This window comes from Festucalex cinctus, chromosome 16 (assembly GCF_051991245.1).
Source record: "Festucalex cinctus isolate MCC-2025b chromosome 16, RoL_Fcin_1.0, whole genome shotgun sequence".
In the NCBI taxonomy this organism is placed as follows: domain Eukaryota; kingdom Metazoa; phylum Chordata; class Actinopteri; order Syngnathiformes; family Syngnathidae; genus Festucalex; species Festucalex cinctus.
The window spans coordinates 15,097,211-15,110,868 of NC_135426.1; the positions used below are offsets into that span (position 1 = coordinate 15,097,211).

Consider the following 13,658-nt stretch of genomic DNA (forward strand, 5'->3'; position numbering starts at 1 on the left):
TGTTTATCCCACATCCTCTCTTGGGCAAATATTTAATGATCTCCACAAGTCCAACTTCAAATGTTACATTTGACGCATGGGGGAAAAAAATGTTCTTAAAAGCATCTGGGAGTTTTAAATGCTATCATGTGACAAGATTCCCAGGATCTTAAAGCATCGTAAAGCTGGGTGATAGGGCCTTAAAGTCAAATCAATTATTTGTTTATTTTTGTTTTAAAAAATTACTGGTTACACAATGTCCGTGTCCTGCTCCGCAGATGTCTTTTTAAGCCGCTGTAGCTCAAGGAGCGTTTGGACGTGGAGATGCCGCAGAGGCTTCACCTCCTCCAGCACTGGAAAGGAGAAATCTGTTACAACTTTATTCAAAAATGTATTAGTCCCCCCCCTAAAAAATTTATGCAAAATTGCGATTACTTTCGGGATTCACTGTACCTTTGTCGTAGTGCAACTCGTCGCGGTTGCCGCAGACGGCGTACGTCTCAAGGAAGTTGAGAAGCGCTCCGGTGGCGAGGAAACGCTCCGGCAAGGGAAGATTTTGGATGTAACGCATGTCCAATGCGAATGGATTGGAGGGGAAGGGCACCGTGCAAAGACTCACCAGCTCGCTGATCATGTCCCACACACGAATACCTAATAATAATAATAAAAAATAAAAAAGCAAATTATTTTCTCCGAAAATCTTTCTCCACTTGGTTTCCGTACCTCCGGTCTGCCAGTCTGTGATGGACTTGAGCTTCATGGGCGTGTCCCTGACCATGGAGTCCGTTCCTTGAATGCTGACAAGGCGCTCGTGGTTGGAGCGAATCCAAGCGTGGGGCCGACCGTACTTCACATAGCCGGCCAGTAAAAACAGGGTGCAGTTCACCTCCTGGAGATGGTATGTTTTTCAAGACTGATTCTCAAATGGTGGATCAAAAATATAGGCGAGTGATGTAAGTGAAGGTCACGTGCAACTGTGCGCAATATTCTATATGTATGTCTTTAAATTGTACTTTTAAACAATGCGTGTTGACTGAAAATGACAAAGGTTTTTCAGGGCTCAGGTAATGACCAATCACGGCTCAGCTAATGAATGTCACATGACTAAACTCAGACAGGTGAGCCGTGATTGGTCGTTACCTGAGTCCTGAGCAGCTGTGATGCCATTTTCAGTCGACCGCCACCTGAGATGGCTAAAAACGGATGGATTTTGCTGCTTAAATCATATTCCACACATGCAATATTATTCAGAATGTCACGTATAGCCAAGTGAGATCACATACAACATTGTAAAGAAAATATTTGGGTTGATTTTCTTTTTAATGTGTCAAAAAGGAGTTTAGAGGGAGACTGGAGCTTTTGAGAAAACATCTCTTACAGGCACTGCCATCTCGAGCTCGCTGGGGGAGGCTGGCAGTAGATGTTCCTCGCTGCTGGGGTCCCTGAAGGCAAAATAGAAAGCGCTAAAACGCTGGTCGCATGAGATCCAAATTCCTAAGGGTGATTCGGACCAATCAGCAGACCAGGTGGGAATGACAGGACTCACCTGGTAGGGCGCGAGCGTGTCGGAGAGGCTGGCGCCGGGCCCCGGGGTTCCCCAGGTAGGGGCGAGCCAGCTCGGCTGGCCAAGCTGGGGGAACTGCTGCTGGATGAAGAACAGTCGCTGCTGGAGATGCTGCTGGAGGAGGCCCTGGACACTGCGAAGCCTGGCGAGCGCCAGCCCTGATCGGTAAGTGAATTAAATTCTTACAAGAGTCTAGTTGAAAATTTTGATTTCCAAGCAGTGTCCAAGATAGGCACATTTATCCAACATTCTGTGTCAATGACTGACCAGATCTTCATTGACAACAGTCAGCAGCAGCTCTTCTTTCCCTCTCAACCAAGGCTGGAAATACTTAAAACCCTAGGAGGAAAGGAGAGAAGCTGTCATTTGATGTGTAAACAGTGTCCCATATTTGACATGATTGCACCTGTAAGGAACCCAGTAAAGCCAGGTCAGCTAAAAAGTGCTGCAGCTTCCTCCGCTGCTCCCGCTCTCGTTTCTGCACACAGAATGAAACTTATAAACGTATGAAACGTGTGTGTATATGTATATATATATATATATATATATATATATATATATATATATATATATATATATATATATATATATATATATATATATATATATATATATAGCACGTCTGCAATTGGGAACACAAATACTTTCTAGTCTGTGCTTCTAAAAAAACTTTATTAAACACAAAATATATAAGTAGGTGTAAGTAGGAATTTGAAGTCACAAAAACAATTTTTATATTTTGTTCACAAAATCAAATCAACAATTGTCCCACTTTGTAAACTGTGTTCCGTTTCAGGCTACCACAATAGGTCAATACCGGTCCAAGATGGCGGCCAAACTACGCATGCGCAGTATACAGCGTCTTGTAACTAAGCAGTTGCTTAAGCACAGCCCGCCTTTTGTTCATCTTCGCAAGCAATATGAGGAGACCTATGCGCAATTAAAAACAACAACCGCTGCAAAATATATTAAAATAAAGGCGACGTTTAAGCTCCTCGAGTATCCTGGCAACGCCCCCTTACTTGATTCATCGAAATTGCTGCTGGTACTATTTATTTAAAAACGCAACAATACATGCTTACACACTTTTTTTTTTGTGATGAGGATATAAATAAAATCTCACTTGTATGACTTACGTTGACGGTAGTCATCATCCGTTTTGCAGTATAGTTGCTGTCTGTTAGAAGCTTCCGGTGTTGCCTTTTAGGCATGTAGCGCCCCTAGAGGTCATACACTTGTTCTACAAGTACAGCGCAGGTATTTTCTCTTGCGCAGTCTAAGTAAAATGTACTAATATTTTAAAAGTGACATTAATATAACATTTACGTATTATTATTATTGTTGTTGTTGTTGTTAATAATAATCCAGCACCAAAGTGACCAAAATAATTTAGTTTATTGAATGAGTCTCTATTATTAGAATCTATGTCCTCAAAAACAAAGTAAAACATTGAATATTGATTCTAAAAAAAAAAGATCAAATCAAAAATGGAATCTTCACATAAGACAACTTATAGATTCCTGGAGTTGAAAGAAACAAAGAAGGTTCGGATTTCTTTGGCTGAAATGGTCACTGAGAAAGGATCATCTCCAAACCGCCTGGGGTCTTTCTTCTCTGCAACGAAGAAAGAGGAGGCAGCATTCACGATGTGAATCTTAACATCCAGTAACAAAATGAAAGTCTTACTCCCAGTTTTGTTATCCGCAGTTCTCCACGTCCACCTCTGCAGGCTGCCGACATCCCAAATTCCCGTCAGAGAACGCTCCTCCATGGCTGACACCTCCCCGATGCCCTGCAGCACATCCTGTGCACACAGGTAAATCAAAGACATGTCACCGTTTAAGACTAACAGGACCGTTCTAATGCTGGTTTTGGCCACCTTCAAGTTGATGGTGACTGGCTTTGAAAGCTCGGGGTCTTCTTCTTCCTCAAACAGATGCATGATTCTCAACAGGACCCGATCGTAGTCTGGCTCGGGCTGCACATTTTCACCTGAATGCACACGAGCGTAGTTGTTCACGCCGGCATGAAACTGGGCCGCTGAACTGACCTGATTGGACGCTATAGTTCCAGCCGGGGATGCTGAGGCTGAGCAGGTGGAGGTTGGGCGGCAGCACAACGGCTCGGGTGCGAGGGCTACCTTGACGCGCCTCCTCCTTCCAGTGTAGCTCAAAAATCTCACTTGGCATGTCGATGGGCATGACGACAGGTCTGTGTTGTAACTCTATCGCCTCCCTCTGGTAAATTTTGGAGGTGACGCCCCTGGAGGCCAGCATCAAGCGCAACGTAGGGCGGACCACCGAGCTATCGTTGAGGGTCAGATTGTAACCAAGGTTCCAGGGCAGGTTGTTCCACAGGCGCCTGTGGAGCATGACCTGGGGAGGAAAGGACAAATGGGAGGGAAGTCGTGTGGCTTTCCAAAGTCTGCAGAGACTTGATGTCTACCTCGAGTTCGCCGCTGGCTTGGCTGGACACGCCGTGGGCTCGGTCGCCGACCAGCACTAGCCGGCTTAACTCGTCCTCGATGTAGGCCACTCGAACCATGGGGAAATAATTCTGTAAAAGTGGCATTGTGTGGAGGAATTTCATTTGGACAACAATGGTGCTTTGCAGCCATTTTGTAGCACCTATATAAACATTTTTAGGGGATGTTTCAATCACTCGCCAAGTAGTTTTTCGCTGAAAAGTGTGATAAGTATTTCAAAGGGGAAGTCGACTTTAAACATTTCTTGACAATATATGTGAACTCACTAGTCTAAACATGACATTCTGATTAATATTACATTTGTGAAATATAAGTTATGCAGCAAAATCCAAACGTTTTTATCCATCTCAGGGGCGGCAATTTTGCCACTTGCTGTCGACTGAAGCTGAGCTGTGATTGGTTGCTACCAGAGACCCGAGCAACTGTGATGTCATTTTCACTCGCCAGCAAGTGGTAAAATGGCCGCCTTCTGATATTGACATACACTGCTGGATTTTGCTGTTTAACTTATATTCCACTAACGCAATATTAACCAGAATACCGTATTTAGACCAGTGGGGCTGCATAGATCATATTATTGTCAAGATGATTTTTTTTTTTTTTGGGGGGGGGGGGCGTCCCCTTGATTTGAAACCTACTCGAGCTAAAGTGTTGTTAGCAAACTCTCTATGCGTCCTCTTCATCATCTGGTAGCCATTGTTGTCCGTGTACAGCGTCCTCTCGCTCTTCAAAGACGAGCTGGTCCTGAGGACGACCTCGGCGTTGACGGGTAGCGGCCCTAGCGAGTACGTCTGCTCCAGCCCGTCACACCGCACTTTGCTCCCAAAGCATTCTGGGACGCGGGTGACGATGGAGAAAGCGTAGTCCTCGTCGCTTTCATTCCTACATTGAACGGAAGAGATGGTTTGAAAATGAGCGGATCAGCAGCTTGGGAGAAAAAGGACGTTGTTGTGATGAGCCACCTGTAGAAGTACTGCCTGATCTCAGTGATGATGTCACCGGGGACTATCTCCATTCGCACGGCCTCATACGCCCGCACGGCTGAACCGTTGGCACTGAAGATGTAGTTGTCCGAGATGGGCCCTGCTTTCACGTCACCGTTGGTGCGGTACTCCCAAAAATCCTGAGTCACCCGTACCCGTCTCTTATCTTGCCTGCCAAAGACACACAAGATGGCATATCTGCACGAAAGAGATTTTTTTTAGGATTTTATTAACAGTAAATGACTTACAGATGCGTGATGCTGTGTAGTAAATTTGTGTCCTGGTCGAACATGAGCTTGTAACACTCGCTCAGAACTGGCAGGAGCCTCCTGCCCACTTTCTTCCAATCCCGGACACTGCGCGGTTCAAAAGGAACCCTTCTGGCTTCGAAGGTGCTGCCACACTTGGACTTCCCCGGGCACGGCTTCTCTGAGAACTTGATCAAGTACTTAGTGTGCTGAAGACCTCCCAGGTCTGCCAAGATGAACAGGTCGTAGGTGACATTGGACGAGGCGGACCTTTGGATCTGAGACACGCACCATATTGAGTCTTCTTATGTATGGCCCTTGACATTATTATTATTATTATTTTTTTTTTTTTTTGTGGGTCTACTAATGATAGACGTACAAATATGTTGCTAAATGAAACTGGCTTTGTGGTCTGAATTTTCACACAAAAAAAAGAAAGAAAGAAATGACCCCTGGAAGTCGGCAAAATAACCATAAAATGGCCGGTACAACCCAAAATGGCTGACATCCTGTGTCTTCTCAGGCCTGATCTCTTGAGATTAGTTTTGTGTGTCTGCGCACAAATTATGTAATCTACCTGCGCAGGTACGGGTTGTCTTGACTCATCAAAGACTCGTGCAAACGGGAACGTCACAGTGACGTTGACGACAGTCGAGATGTTCCATGCTAGCGGGTTGTAAACGATCACGTGTTGCTCCAGATCCTGCCAAGCACCTGCTATAATAATCCAAGAATTGCATTGAAGCCCATTAGTTCGCAAACTACAAAAATAAAAAAAAATAAAATAAAAAAAAGACCTGTTTTGCGGTTGCTATGGGTGCTCAAGACGTCAAAGTTGTGCGGCAGCAAGAAGATGGCCGCCAGAAGCTCCTCCCCACCCATCATAGCCTGCGTGAGATGCTGCAGGTACATATCTGCTACTTTTGGGGACTCTGTGCCAGTGATGCCATCATGGTGTTGGACCTAAAAAAAAAATAATTATATATCCTACACTCAAATACTGCAAATGACTTAGAAAAATGGGTTTATAAGTGAAATAATAGCACACTAGATGAGCTAAAACGTAGGTATGAAAGGATTATTTTAGTGTTCAAATACATTCGTGTGTTTTAATAAATGTAAATGTATTTAAAATGTGTGGCAAGGGTAAAACCATAAATCAGGCCATGCTATACTGCAATTTCTCACCTATCTGAAACATATCCCCACAATAAACAATATTTGCTGTTTATACGCTATGATTTGTTAAAAAAAAAAAAAAAAAGTAGGTATTTTCCATTTTTGTCTTCTGCCTTAAAGCAATAACATTTTGGCGCCATCTTGTGGTATGTTAATGTAATGACTTACCGGTATTTTAAAATTAATTGAGGGATGGAATTTACACAGCACGAGTACTTTCGCAGCATCGTGTGGCATCTTGATGTCAAGGAATTGTGTTGAGGTGAGTAGAGGAGTTATATTTGGACAAAAATTGTGCTTTGCCACCTTCTTGTGGCAGTGAAAAATCTTTTTATGGGTGTCGATTACTTTTGGGTTTGTCATTTCCTCCGAGTTGTCCTATCAATATACTTTGTATATTTACAAGAATGTTTTTTGACTACTCAACTTTTGAGTAGTCACCAATACCAAGACAACTAGTACTTTTGCTAAAATTTCCCCCCAAAAATAATGACCAATAGTTTCAAAGAAATACCTATGAATCATGATACTGCATGAAATTAATGGCAGTTTTCTATTCTTCTAATTGCTAATTGCTTATCGTAAAACAGCCACACGTACTCGCCCATCCCTGTTAATTAAATACACTACAACCTTTTATAGGTGAGCTCAAGTTGACCTTCTTTAAACTTTTAAGCATCCAACTGTTCACTGTTTCAGTATTTTTTTACACAGCCTGTAAAAGTTACAGTGCATTTTAGGTTCCTGAAACCTGAAATTTCATCAGAACATCTCGCATTTTTTGTGAGTCGTGTATATATGAACTCTGGTGCTGTATTCTACCTCTGAGACAGCCCAGCGTAGAGCTCTTAGCTTATCAAGCGCCCAGTCTTTAGCGACAGGACCGTCTGGATAGTTGATGCGGTACAGCGTGAAGAGAATCTCCGCCGCATGAAGTTGGGCACTGGCTCGCCGCGACACCCCTTTTAGGATGTTCCGAGAGGCATAAAAGCCTGTCCATGCCTGGTGGGAGTCTATCAAAAATCCGTTTTGAAAAAGGCAAGCTAGTTCATGTCCTTGGATGATGATGATGATGATGATGATGATGATGACGATGCGACTTGAAGTGATGTTTTGTTTGTTACCTGTAGAATAAGGCAGGAAGTCTTCACTCCCACGCACCTCCCAGACAAGTTGCGCGTCGTGTACGGCTTGGAAGTATTCGCCCAGTGTGGCATACTGGACCGTGACCCCAAAGCCTTTACTGTTCTTGTTGATGTAGTCCATTAACGGGTCCATGTTGGCGAACTGCACGGACGAGTTGTAGAATTGTTTGTCGCAGCCCTGAAATGCAAGTCGTCCGTTAGTTTGACTTCCAACTCCATGGAACCAAAAGCGTCATTTACTCATCACCCATGGCCACAGAACGTGGTTGGTCCGAAACCAGTCGGCCCTCTGCTTGATGTTGTCCACCATGGAGCTGGCGTAAGCGTGCACTGTCTCCTTGGTGACGGGCAAGCTCATGTTGGGGTACACGCCGTCTTTCGGGGGGTCGGGGAACAAGGCCACGCCGTTCCAGTAGAAGCCAGAGCTGAAAAAGTGGCCGATATTTGCAGAAAAACCCTCATTCGCTGTTTAGTTTTGGTAAGTGCTATGTGCAGTCCATACCCCTAGATGGCAGTAATGCTTGAAGTATGGTGTTCAACAACCAGAACACTGAAATAAAGCGTTCTCAATACTGCAGTCACTCCTGAATGGACAGGATCTTTCCACACTAAAACTTAAAAGTTAATTATATTCATCCAATCTGAAAAGAAAATGATGTATCTTTCTTATGCCTACGCATAACTATGTTTGAGCCACGAAAATCACGCTTCCAAGCCATGATAACAAGGTGCTCAAAAACAAAAACAAAATAATCCCCCATCCTCACTCTTCCATCATTCCGCGTGATGTACATACACTCGTGGACAAGCACAAGGCGCTATTTAAATGTATTTAAAAGTTCATTATTTTGAATTTATGCTGGTGATAAGTAGAGATACTACCTGTTGGAGAATGGCAGGTAAGATGGTGTGCAGTAGCTGAATTGGTCCATGGTGTGAGTGAAGATCTGCTGCTGATCTTGCAAAGAGGCAGAACCTCTCCACACAAACTGCAATTTCTGTTTCACAACACACACACACACAAAAAACTTTAGCTGAATCACAACTTGATGTGGTCACACCGTGGCAGTACCGTGACCTTCATTTTCTGCATGGCGTCTTTCAGGTCATAGTCAACACGTGAGATGAGATGAGCGTCGAACCCAGCCAGGCTGAAGAGCACGGGCATGGTGGCGGAGGCCCCGAACGGATCGACACCCCACGAGAAGCGCGCACGCACGCCGAAAGTCTCGAAGAGGAAGCCGTGGCCCTCTGGAATCATAAGCACGCAAAGTCATCGGTGCTGATGTCTGATTTGGCGGGAAATGAACGCAGCTACCTGTCATTTGCAGGAGCAAATCGTTGAGATCCGTAACGGCTTCATCGGGCATCACTTGGCCACCCAGGACGAACTCAAGTCTGCCTTCTTTTACAAGCTGCCGAACCTGGAGGGGAAGACGAGTTGGCCTGGGTTGTTAGAAGTTTAGAGAATATTCTTTGTAACATATACTATAGGTAATATGCACTTTGGGTGCAATTTTTCAAATGAAATAACCTGTAACCCATTTAAACTCTTTGGTAACATAATTTGTGGAACATAGTTCCTTGGCACCAAGATGCAAAAAAATAAAAAATAGTGGCAAAGCACTACTTTTGCACTTTATAAATGAAAACTACCATTCGGCCCTAAAAAACGTTTATAGTTACATACATATTCCACAAGTCCACAACATAGTGTAAAAGCACTACTCTTGTCTCAAAGAAACTCCAACACACTTTAACATACTTCCTTGGCACCAAGATGCCACCAGATGGTGGCAAAACACTACTTTTGTTTAAACTCTAAATGAAACCCACTTGTTTTTCTTCGTGGCACGTTATAAAAAGGGTTTATTACATATAAATTACAGTTCACCTCTCCCCTCTGTAAATTCCATTCATTTGTTTGTAATGAGCCAACAAAACGATACATATTACAGACAGATGAAAATGTTATTGTGCATGAATTTTGGCATTCCCATGACTTAATTGTACCAGCATCGTACTTGTTTCTTTTGGGAGCCCGAAGCCACATTATCCCACCACAGTCGAAAGAATTCCTGCTCCACAGCGATAAACCTGCGATTCGTATCCTTGGAAAGCTCCTCCGTCACACTTGTGTACACGTTGGCTGCATAGGCGTGCATACTCTCCTGTGGATATCCCATTTTTATTAAGGTAAGTAGGGAAAAAAACCCCACAAAAAACAGCTAAACTTCTACCTGGATAGTGTACACCCAGCCGACATCCATATGACTGTGCGGGATAACAAACGTCTGAATTGGCTCGATTGCATCTGTCAATAGATCTGAACACGAAATTAAGTAAAATATGCTAAGTAAAAGTCGCATTTTAAATACATGTATATTGATAGAATTGGGCACCAGTGCAAAACAAGCCTTGACTTCCGTGTTATTGTTGTGATGTGTCACGAGACCAACTACGGAAAGTCAGAAGGGCAATATGACCTTTGCGGTGTCTTACCTTTGAACTCGGAAGCAATTACTCAAACATTATGCACACTTGGAGGTGAACTTCTCCTCGCCAAACAATCAAGCATGTCCAAAAACCTAAAAATAGTTTTTATATTTGGAGGATTTGTAACAGCCGTTGCTGCTGCGTTTTACCCCATTTTCTTCTACCCGCTCGCCCATAAAGACGAATACAGTAAGTGGCTAACAGTTATTAATTTTGTGCAATACTTTAGCTATTTAGATCACTGTAAAGTTCTGCAAACAAAATTCGAGACATTTGAATGACTAAAATTTGGTTTGTGTTAATGAGTTTGAACGTAATTGTTTTTTCCTCGTGCATATTTATTTTCAGCATCATTTAGCTACATGCTAGCTCTCTGACTGGTCGAAAATTAAAAGAGGGCATGATTTAATATTGAATTCGTGTAAAAATGCATGAATGAACTCTTTATTCCCCTCTTATTTCAGGAGAAGTGCAGAAAACGAACCGGGCAGGAATCGAGCAGGCCGACGTTCAGCCCGTCGGTAAGCACTCAGGATGACATCATTTTTGATTTTCAGTGGATTTATTTTATTTTATTTTTAGTATTTTTATCTTTGTTACATTAAACAATTTCATTCAACCTTTTTTTTTTGACTGAGTTTTAGGGATCAAATCATGAATAGCAAATATTCGTCAGTACTGGTAATTGATGGTGAAAGGTTCGTAATCACATAGATAAGAGGGTGGCAGCACACTCTAGTTGTCAGAATGAAACTCCTCAAATCACTTAAGAAGGAGGCAAAGCAATGCTTTTGTTTCTATAAAACTACTAAATTCACTTCAACATAGTTACTTTGTACTAAAATGCCACAATATATCATCAAAGCACTACATTTGTCTTAATGAAACTCTGAACTCACTTCAACATAGTTCCATGTCACCACCAAGATGCCATAAAAGGGTGCTTATCTTACCTAATAGATTACAGTGGATTACAAAATAAAAAAAAATCAGTAATTTTTAATATTACAATGATTATCCATCACAATTAAGAGCTAATGGTTCTTTTGTTTCCTCCCACCTCAGGTCTGAAGATTTGGTCGGACCCATTCAAGAGGTGATACCTGATGGGTGTGGCTGGAGTGCTCGGCATGTGAGTGAGCCAAGGATCTGACAATGTATTACTTTTGTGCGTTCAAGAGGGGACACCGTGGAAAAGGCACTTTGTGAACGGGGAAAGGACAGTGGTAGAGTGGTTAGCATGCATGCCTCACATTAATGAGGTTCAGATTCTGAACTTCAGAATTGGAAGTCCTCTGTGGTATTTTCTTTATTGAATACTCTAAATTGCCCATCGGTGTGAACAATGTGAATGCTCGTCTAATGTCTATATGTGCTAGGCTAATTTACATCATCCCTGCCCCTATGCAGAGTTTCTCTGCCATGACTTGGAAACTCAGCTGGGTGAAGATCCAGAGCCACTTTAAAGCCACTACACTGTCTGAAACACAATTGACTAATGTGTTGTTTGTTTGTAAATAATCTGGAGTGCTTGCCCACCCATCAAGTGTGAAATTAAACAACTACAGTAAGTAAACCTTTTGTCGTCTGCGTATTTCTAAAACTGTGTCTGTGAATGAACCAGATTGTTCCAGAATAGTGGGTCATATTTACATAATCCTCTCTCCACGCTGAGTTTTTCTGCCCTTGCCTTGGCAGCGGGGCTGGGTGAAGCTCCAGCGGCCACTTTCAAGCTATGGCTGGACGTCACTCTCTGAAACACTGATCATATCAAAGCCAAAAGGTAAGCAGAGCTGCACCAGGTTGTCTTGTTTTTGTATGCACACGTTTTGTTCAATTTTTCATTTAAAAGAAAAAACGTTTTGTTTTTGTTTTGTTTTTTTAGGGTTAGGGTTGGTTTGGACGTGCGTGCATTTTGAAGCAAGCACACTGTGGTGCCTTAGAGAGACCACACTTTACAAGCCTACTACCAATTCTACCAATTACTACGTTACCGAAGTTCTTCTCCTTCGGGTATCAGTAGCAGAAGGATGGTGGGGAAACATGTTAAGCCCCTGTAAGGTGCAGCACGACCTATGTAATGTAATTAGCGATTACTAGACATACGATTATATTTAAAAAATGTATGTTGATGTGATAGAACATACTTTTTTTTTTTTTTTTGCATATTATTGAAATTAGTAGTTTTTTTTTTATTTTTAGAATAGTACTTTTTAGATAATGCTTGTAAAAAAATATATATTTACATAATATATATTTTATAATCTCTTATTAGATTAAAATGAAAAAAAAAAAGACACAAACACCTTTAAGTAATTAAATTGATTCTTTTTGGGATCTAGTACAGTGGTTCTCAAACTTTGCACAAAGTAACACTTTAAAAAAATAGTTTTAAACCACTGCAATATTACACAGTTTGAACATTAACTCTGCACTTAAATATAGGGACATTAAAATTAAATTAATAATAATAATTATTATTATTAAAGATTAAAATATATTGCACAAAAATTAAATACAAAATTTACCGAAATAAAAAAGATTGAATGCGCAAATGTACTAAAAAGATAAACAATACTGGACTGTCCTAAAGCAGTGATGCTTTCCTGTACCACAAGAGGGCGCCCGCGTTTAACGCATGATGAGGAAGGCACGCTTGACCTCTTTTGTCCAGGGGGAGCCCTTGTCATTGAAAAACAACAGCTGCTTTTTGGCATTTTTTTTTATTATTGGGGGAGGCCACCATTCTGGTAAGCAATTTTAATAAAACCATATTATTTGATTATCAGTTTAAAAGGGAACAGAAGTCTTCATGTAGGCTCAAAAAGACGCTTCTAGTGTGACTAAAAGCAGAGAAATTCCAAAATCACCCCTCACCTCCCCCCGTTTCTGCTTTTGTGGTTTCCTGACATTGAGCAGCATCCCTCGGAGGAAAGATGGATCCGAGAGGGATGAAGAAAGAGCTCAAGCATGTGTTTATGTTCCTTCGTGCACTTCCATCTTTCCGTGTAGCCTGTACTTAGGGACTCTCGGGCCCGCCGCCAACCGAAGGAGAAGGGCCGCTCTCCTCCTCAATCGACAAACAGCTCCATTGTTTATGTGAGCGTGTTATTGTTGGGCCGAGCTCCGAAACAAGAGAAAACTCCAGAGCCCGGCCTGAAAATTCCTCTCATTCCCCCGCTGGTGTTTTCCAGATTCCTCAAGCGACGGCTCCCGCGAGCCGAGGGGGAAATTGAAGCGAGCGGCGAGAGGAAGGGAAGCGCATTCTTGAGGTGACGCGTCACCTACGCGCAGCGTACAGACGCACGCTCTGTGTTGCCTTCTTGGCCTCGCCAGGCTGTGCAGCACTTCGTGTGTGATGACGTCTGCTCTTAACAGAAAAGTACATAGTTTGAATTTTGATTGTTCGTAGTTCTTGGTCAGGCTGAACAATTTTGACAAATAATCTAATTGCGTTCCCCCCACCCCATGTAAAATGCGTTTATTTTGTTTTGTTTTTTAAGGTCCTCTTCCCTGTTTTTTGTCTTTAACACAAGGTATAAGTTAATCTCAAATGACCCATGAATAAATGAAAGATGT

At 42.4% G+C, this 13,658-nt stretch overlaps 3 protein-coding genes and 1 long non-coding RNA gene across 7 annotated transcripts; 2 read left to right on the top strand and 2 right to left on the bottom strand.

The window, feature by feature from the left end:
- Positions 1-18: 18 nt before the first annotated feature.
- On the bottom strand, positions 19-2,878 carry LOC144003773 (uncharacterized). Its single transcript, XM_077500321.1, has 8 exons — positions 2,680-2,878; positions 1,950-2,021; positions 1,811-1,882; positions 1,526-1,701; positions 1,358-1,421; positions 703-868; positions 433-630; positions 19-332 (listed from the first exon to the last, which is right to left on the bottom strand). The coding sequence occupies exons 1-8, from the start codon at positions 2,752-2,754 to the stop codon at positions 229-231; spliced, it is 927 nt and encodes a 308-aa protein (XP_077356447.1). The 5' UTR covers positions 2,755-2,878; the 3' UTR covers positions 19-228.
- Positions 1,127-9,209, top strand: LOC144003775 (uncharacterized). The gene is made up of 3 exons (XR_013279063.1): positions 1,127-1,708; positions 3,251-3,359; positions 8,689-9,209. It is a non-coding gene; the product is annotated as an uncharacterized LOC144003775 (long non-coding RNA).
- Positions 2,920-10,025, bottom strand: man2b2 (mannosidase, alpha, class 2B, member 2). Of its 3 annotated transcripts, none has more exons than XM_077500319.1 (18): positions 9,824-10,025; positions 9,608-9,754; positions 8,902-9,007; positions 8,662-8,834; positions 8,466-8,581; positions 7,831-8,008; positions 7,563-7,761; positions 7,261-7,451; positions 6,057-6,222; positions 5,837-5,973; positions 5,260-5,537; positions 4,991-5,182; positions 4,667-4,910; positions 3,989-4,099; positions 3,594-3,918; positions 3,423-3,535; positions 3,230-3,347; positions 2,920-3,157 (listed from the first exon to the last, which is right to left on the bottom strand). In XM_077500319.1, the coding sequence occupies exons 1-18, from the start codon at positions 9,950-9,952 to the stop codon at positions 3,054-3,056; spliced, it is 3,027 nt and encodes a 1,008-aa protein (XP_077356445.1). In that variant the 5' UTR covers positions 9,953-10,025; the 3' UTR covers positions 2,920-3,053. The 3 variants fall into 3 exon arrangements, with proteins under 3 accessions (XP_077356445.1, XP_077356444.1, XP_077356446.1); XM_077500318.1 differs by having other exon boundaries at positions 5,837-5,976; XM_077500320.1 differs by lacking the exon at positions 9,608-9,754 and having other exon boundaries at positions 5,837-5,976.
- A 44-nt stretch (positions 10,026-10,069) lies between these two features.
- Positions 10,070-11,862, top strand: smim20 (small integral membrane protein 20). Of its 2 annotated transcripts, XM_077500196.1 has the most exons (5): positions 10,070-10,268; positions 10,544-10,600; positions 11,145-11,211; positions 11,490-11,646; positions 11,778-11,862. In XM_077500196.1, exons 1-3 carry the CDS (start codon positions 10,160-10,162, stop codon positions 11,177-11,179), a joined length of 201 nt encoding a protein of 66 aa, XP_077356322.1. In that variant the 5' UTR covers positions 10,070-10,159; the 3' UTR covers positions 11,180-11,211; positions 11,490-11,646; positions 11,778-11,862. The 2 variants fall into 2 exon arrangements, with proteins under 2 accessions (XP_077356322.1, XP_077356321.1); XM_077500195.1 differs by having other exon boundaries at positions 11,145-11,646; positions 11,778-11,860.
- The last annotated feature ends 1,796 nt before the right edge of the window (positions 11,863-13,658 follow it).

What these genes read in the sequence shown, in the direction of transcription:
- smim20 (XM_077500196.1), top strand. Translation starts at nt 10,160, where the DNA reads ATGTCCAAAAACCTAAAAATAGTTTTTATATTTGGAGGATTTGTAACA. An exon ending in CGCCCATAAAGACGAATACA is followed by an intron (nt 10,269 to 10,543) that starts GTAAGTGGCTAA and finishes CTCTTATTTCAG; the next exon opens with GAGAAGTGCAGAAAACGAAC. An exon ending in GGCCGACGTTCAGCCCGTCG is followed by an intron (nt 10,601 to 11,144) that starts GTAAGCACTCAG and finishes CTCCCACCTCAG; the next exon opens with GTCTGAAGATTTGGTCGGAC.
- man2b2 (XM_077500318.1), bottom strand. Translation starts at nt 9,952, where the DNA reads ATGCGACTTTTACTTAGCATATTTTACTTAATTTCGTGTTCAGATCTA. An exon ending in TACGCTGGGCTGTCTCAGAG is followed by an intron (nt 6,223 to 7,260) that starts GTAGAATACAGC and finishes TTTTTTTTTTAG; the next exon opens with GTCCAACACCATGATGGCAT. An exon ending in CTACACAGCATCACGCATCT is followed by an intron (nt 5,183 to 5,259) that starts GTAAGTCATTTA and finishes TGTCTTTGGCAG; the next exon opens with GCAAGATAAGAGACGGGTAC.
- LOC144003773 (XM_077500321.1), bottom strand. Translation starts at nt 2,754, where the DNA reads ATGCCTAAAAGGCAACACCGGAAGCTTCTAACAGACAGCAACTATACT. An exon ending in GGATGATGACTACCGTCAAC is followed by an intron (nt 2,022 to 2,679) that starts GTAAGTCATACA and finishes TTCTGTGTGCAG; the next exon opens with AAACGAGAGCGGGAGCAGCG. An exon ending in CGAGTTGCACTACGACAAAG is followed by an intron (nt 333 to 432) that starts GTACAGTGAATC and finishes TCTCCTTTCCAG; the next exon opens with TGCTGGAGGAGGTGAAGCCT.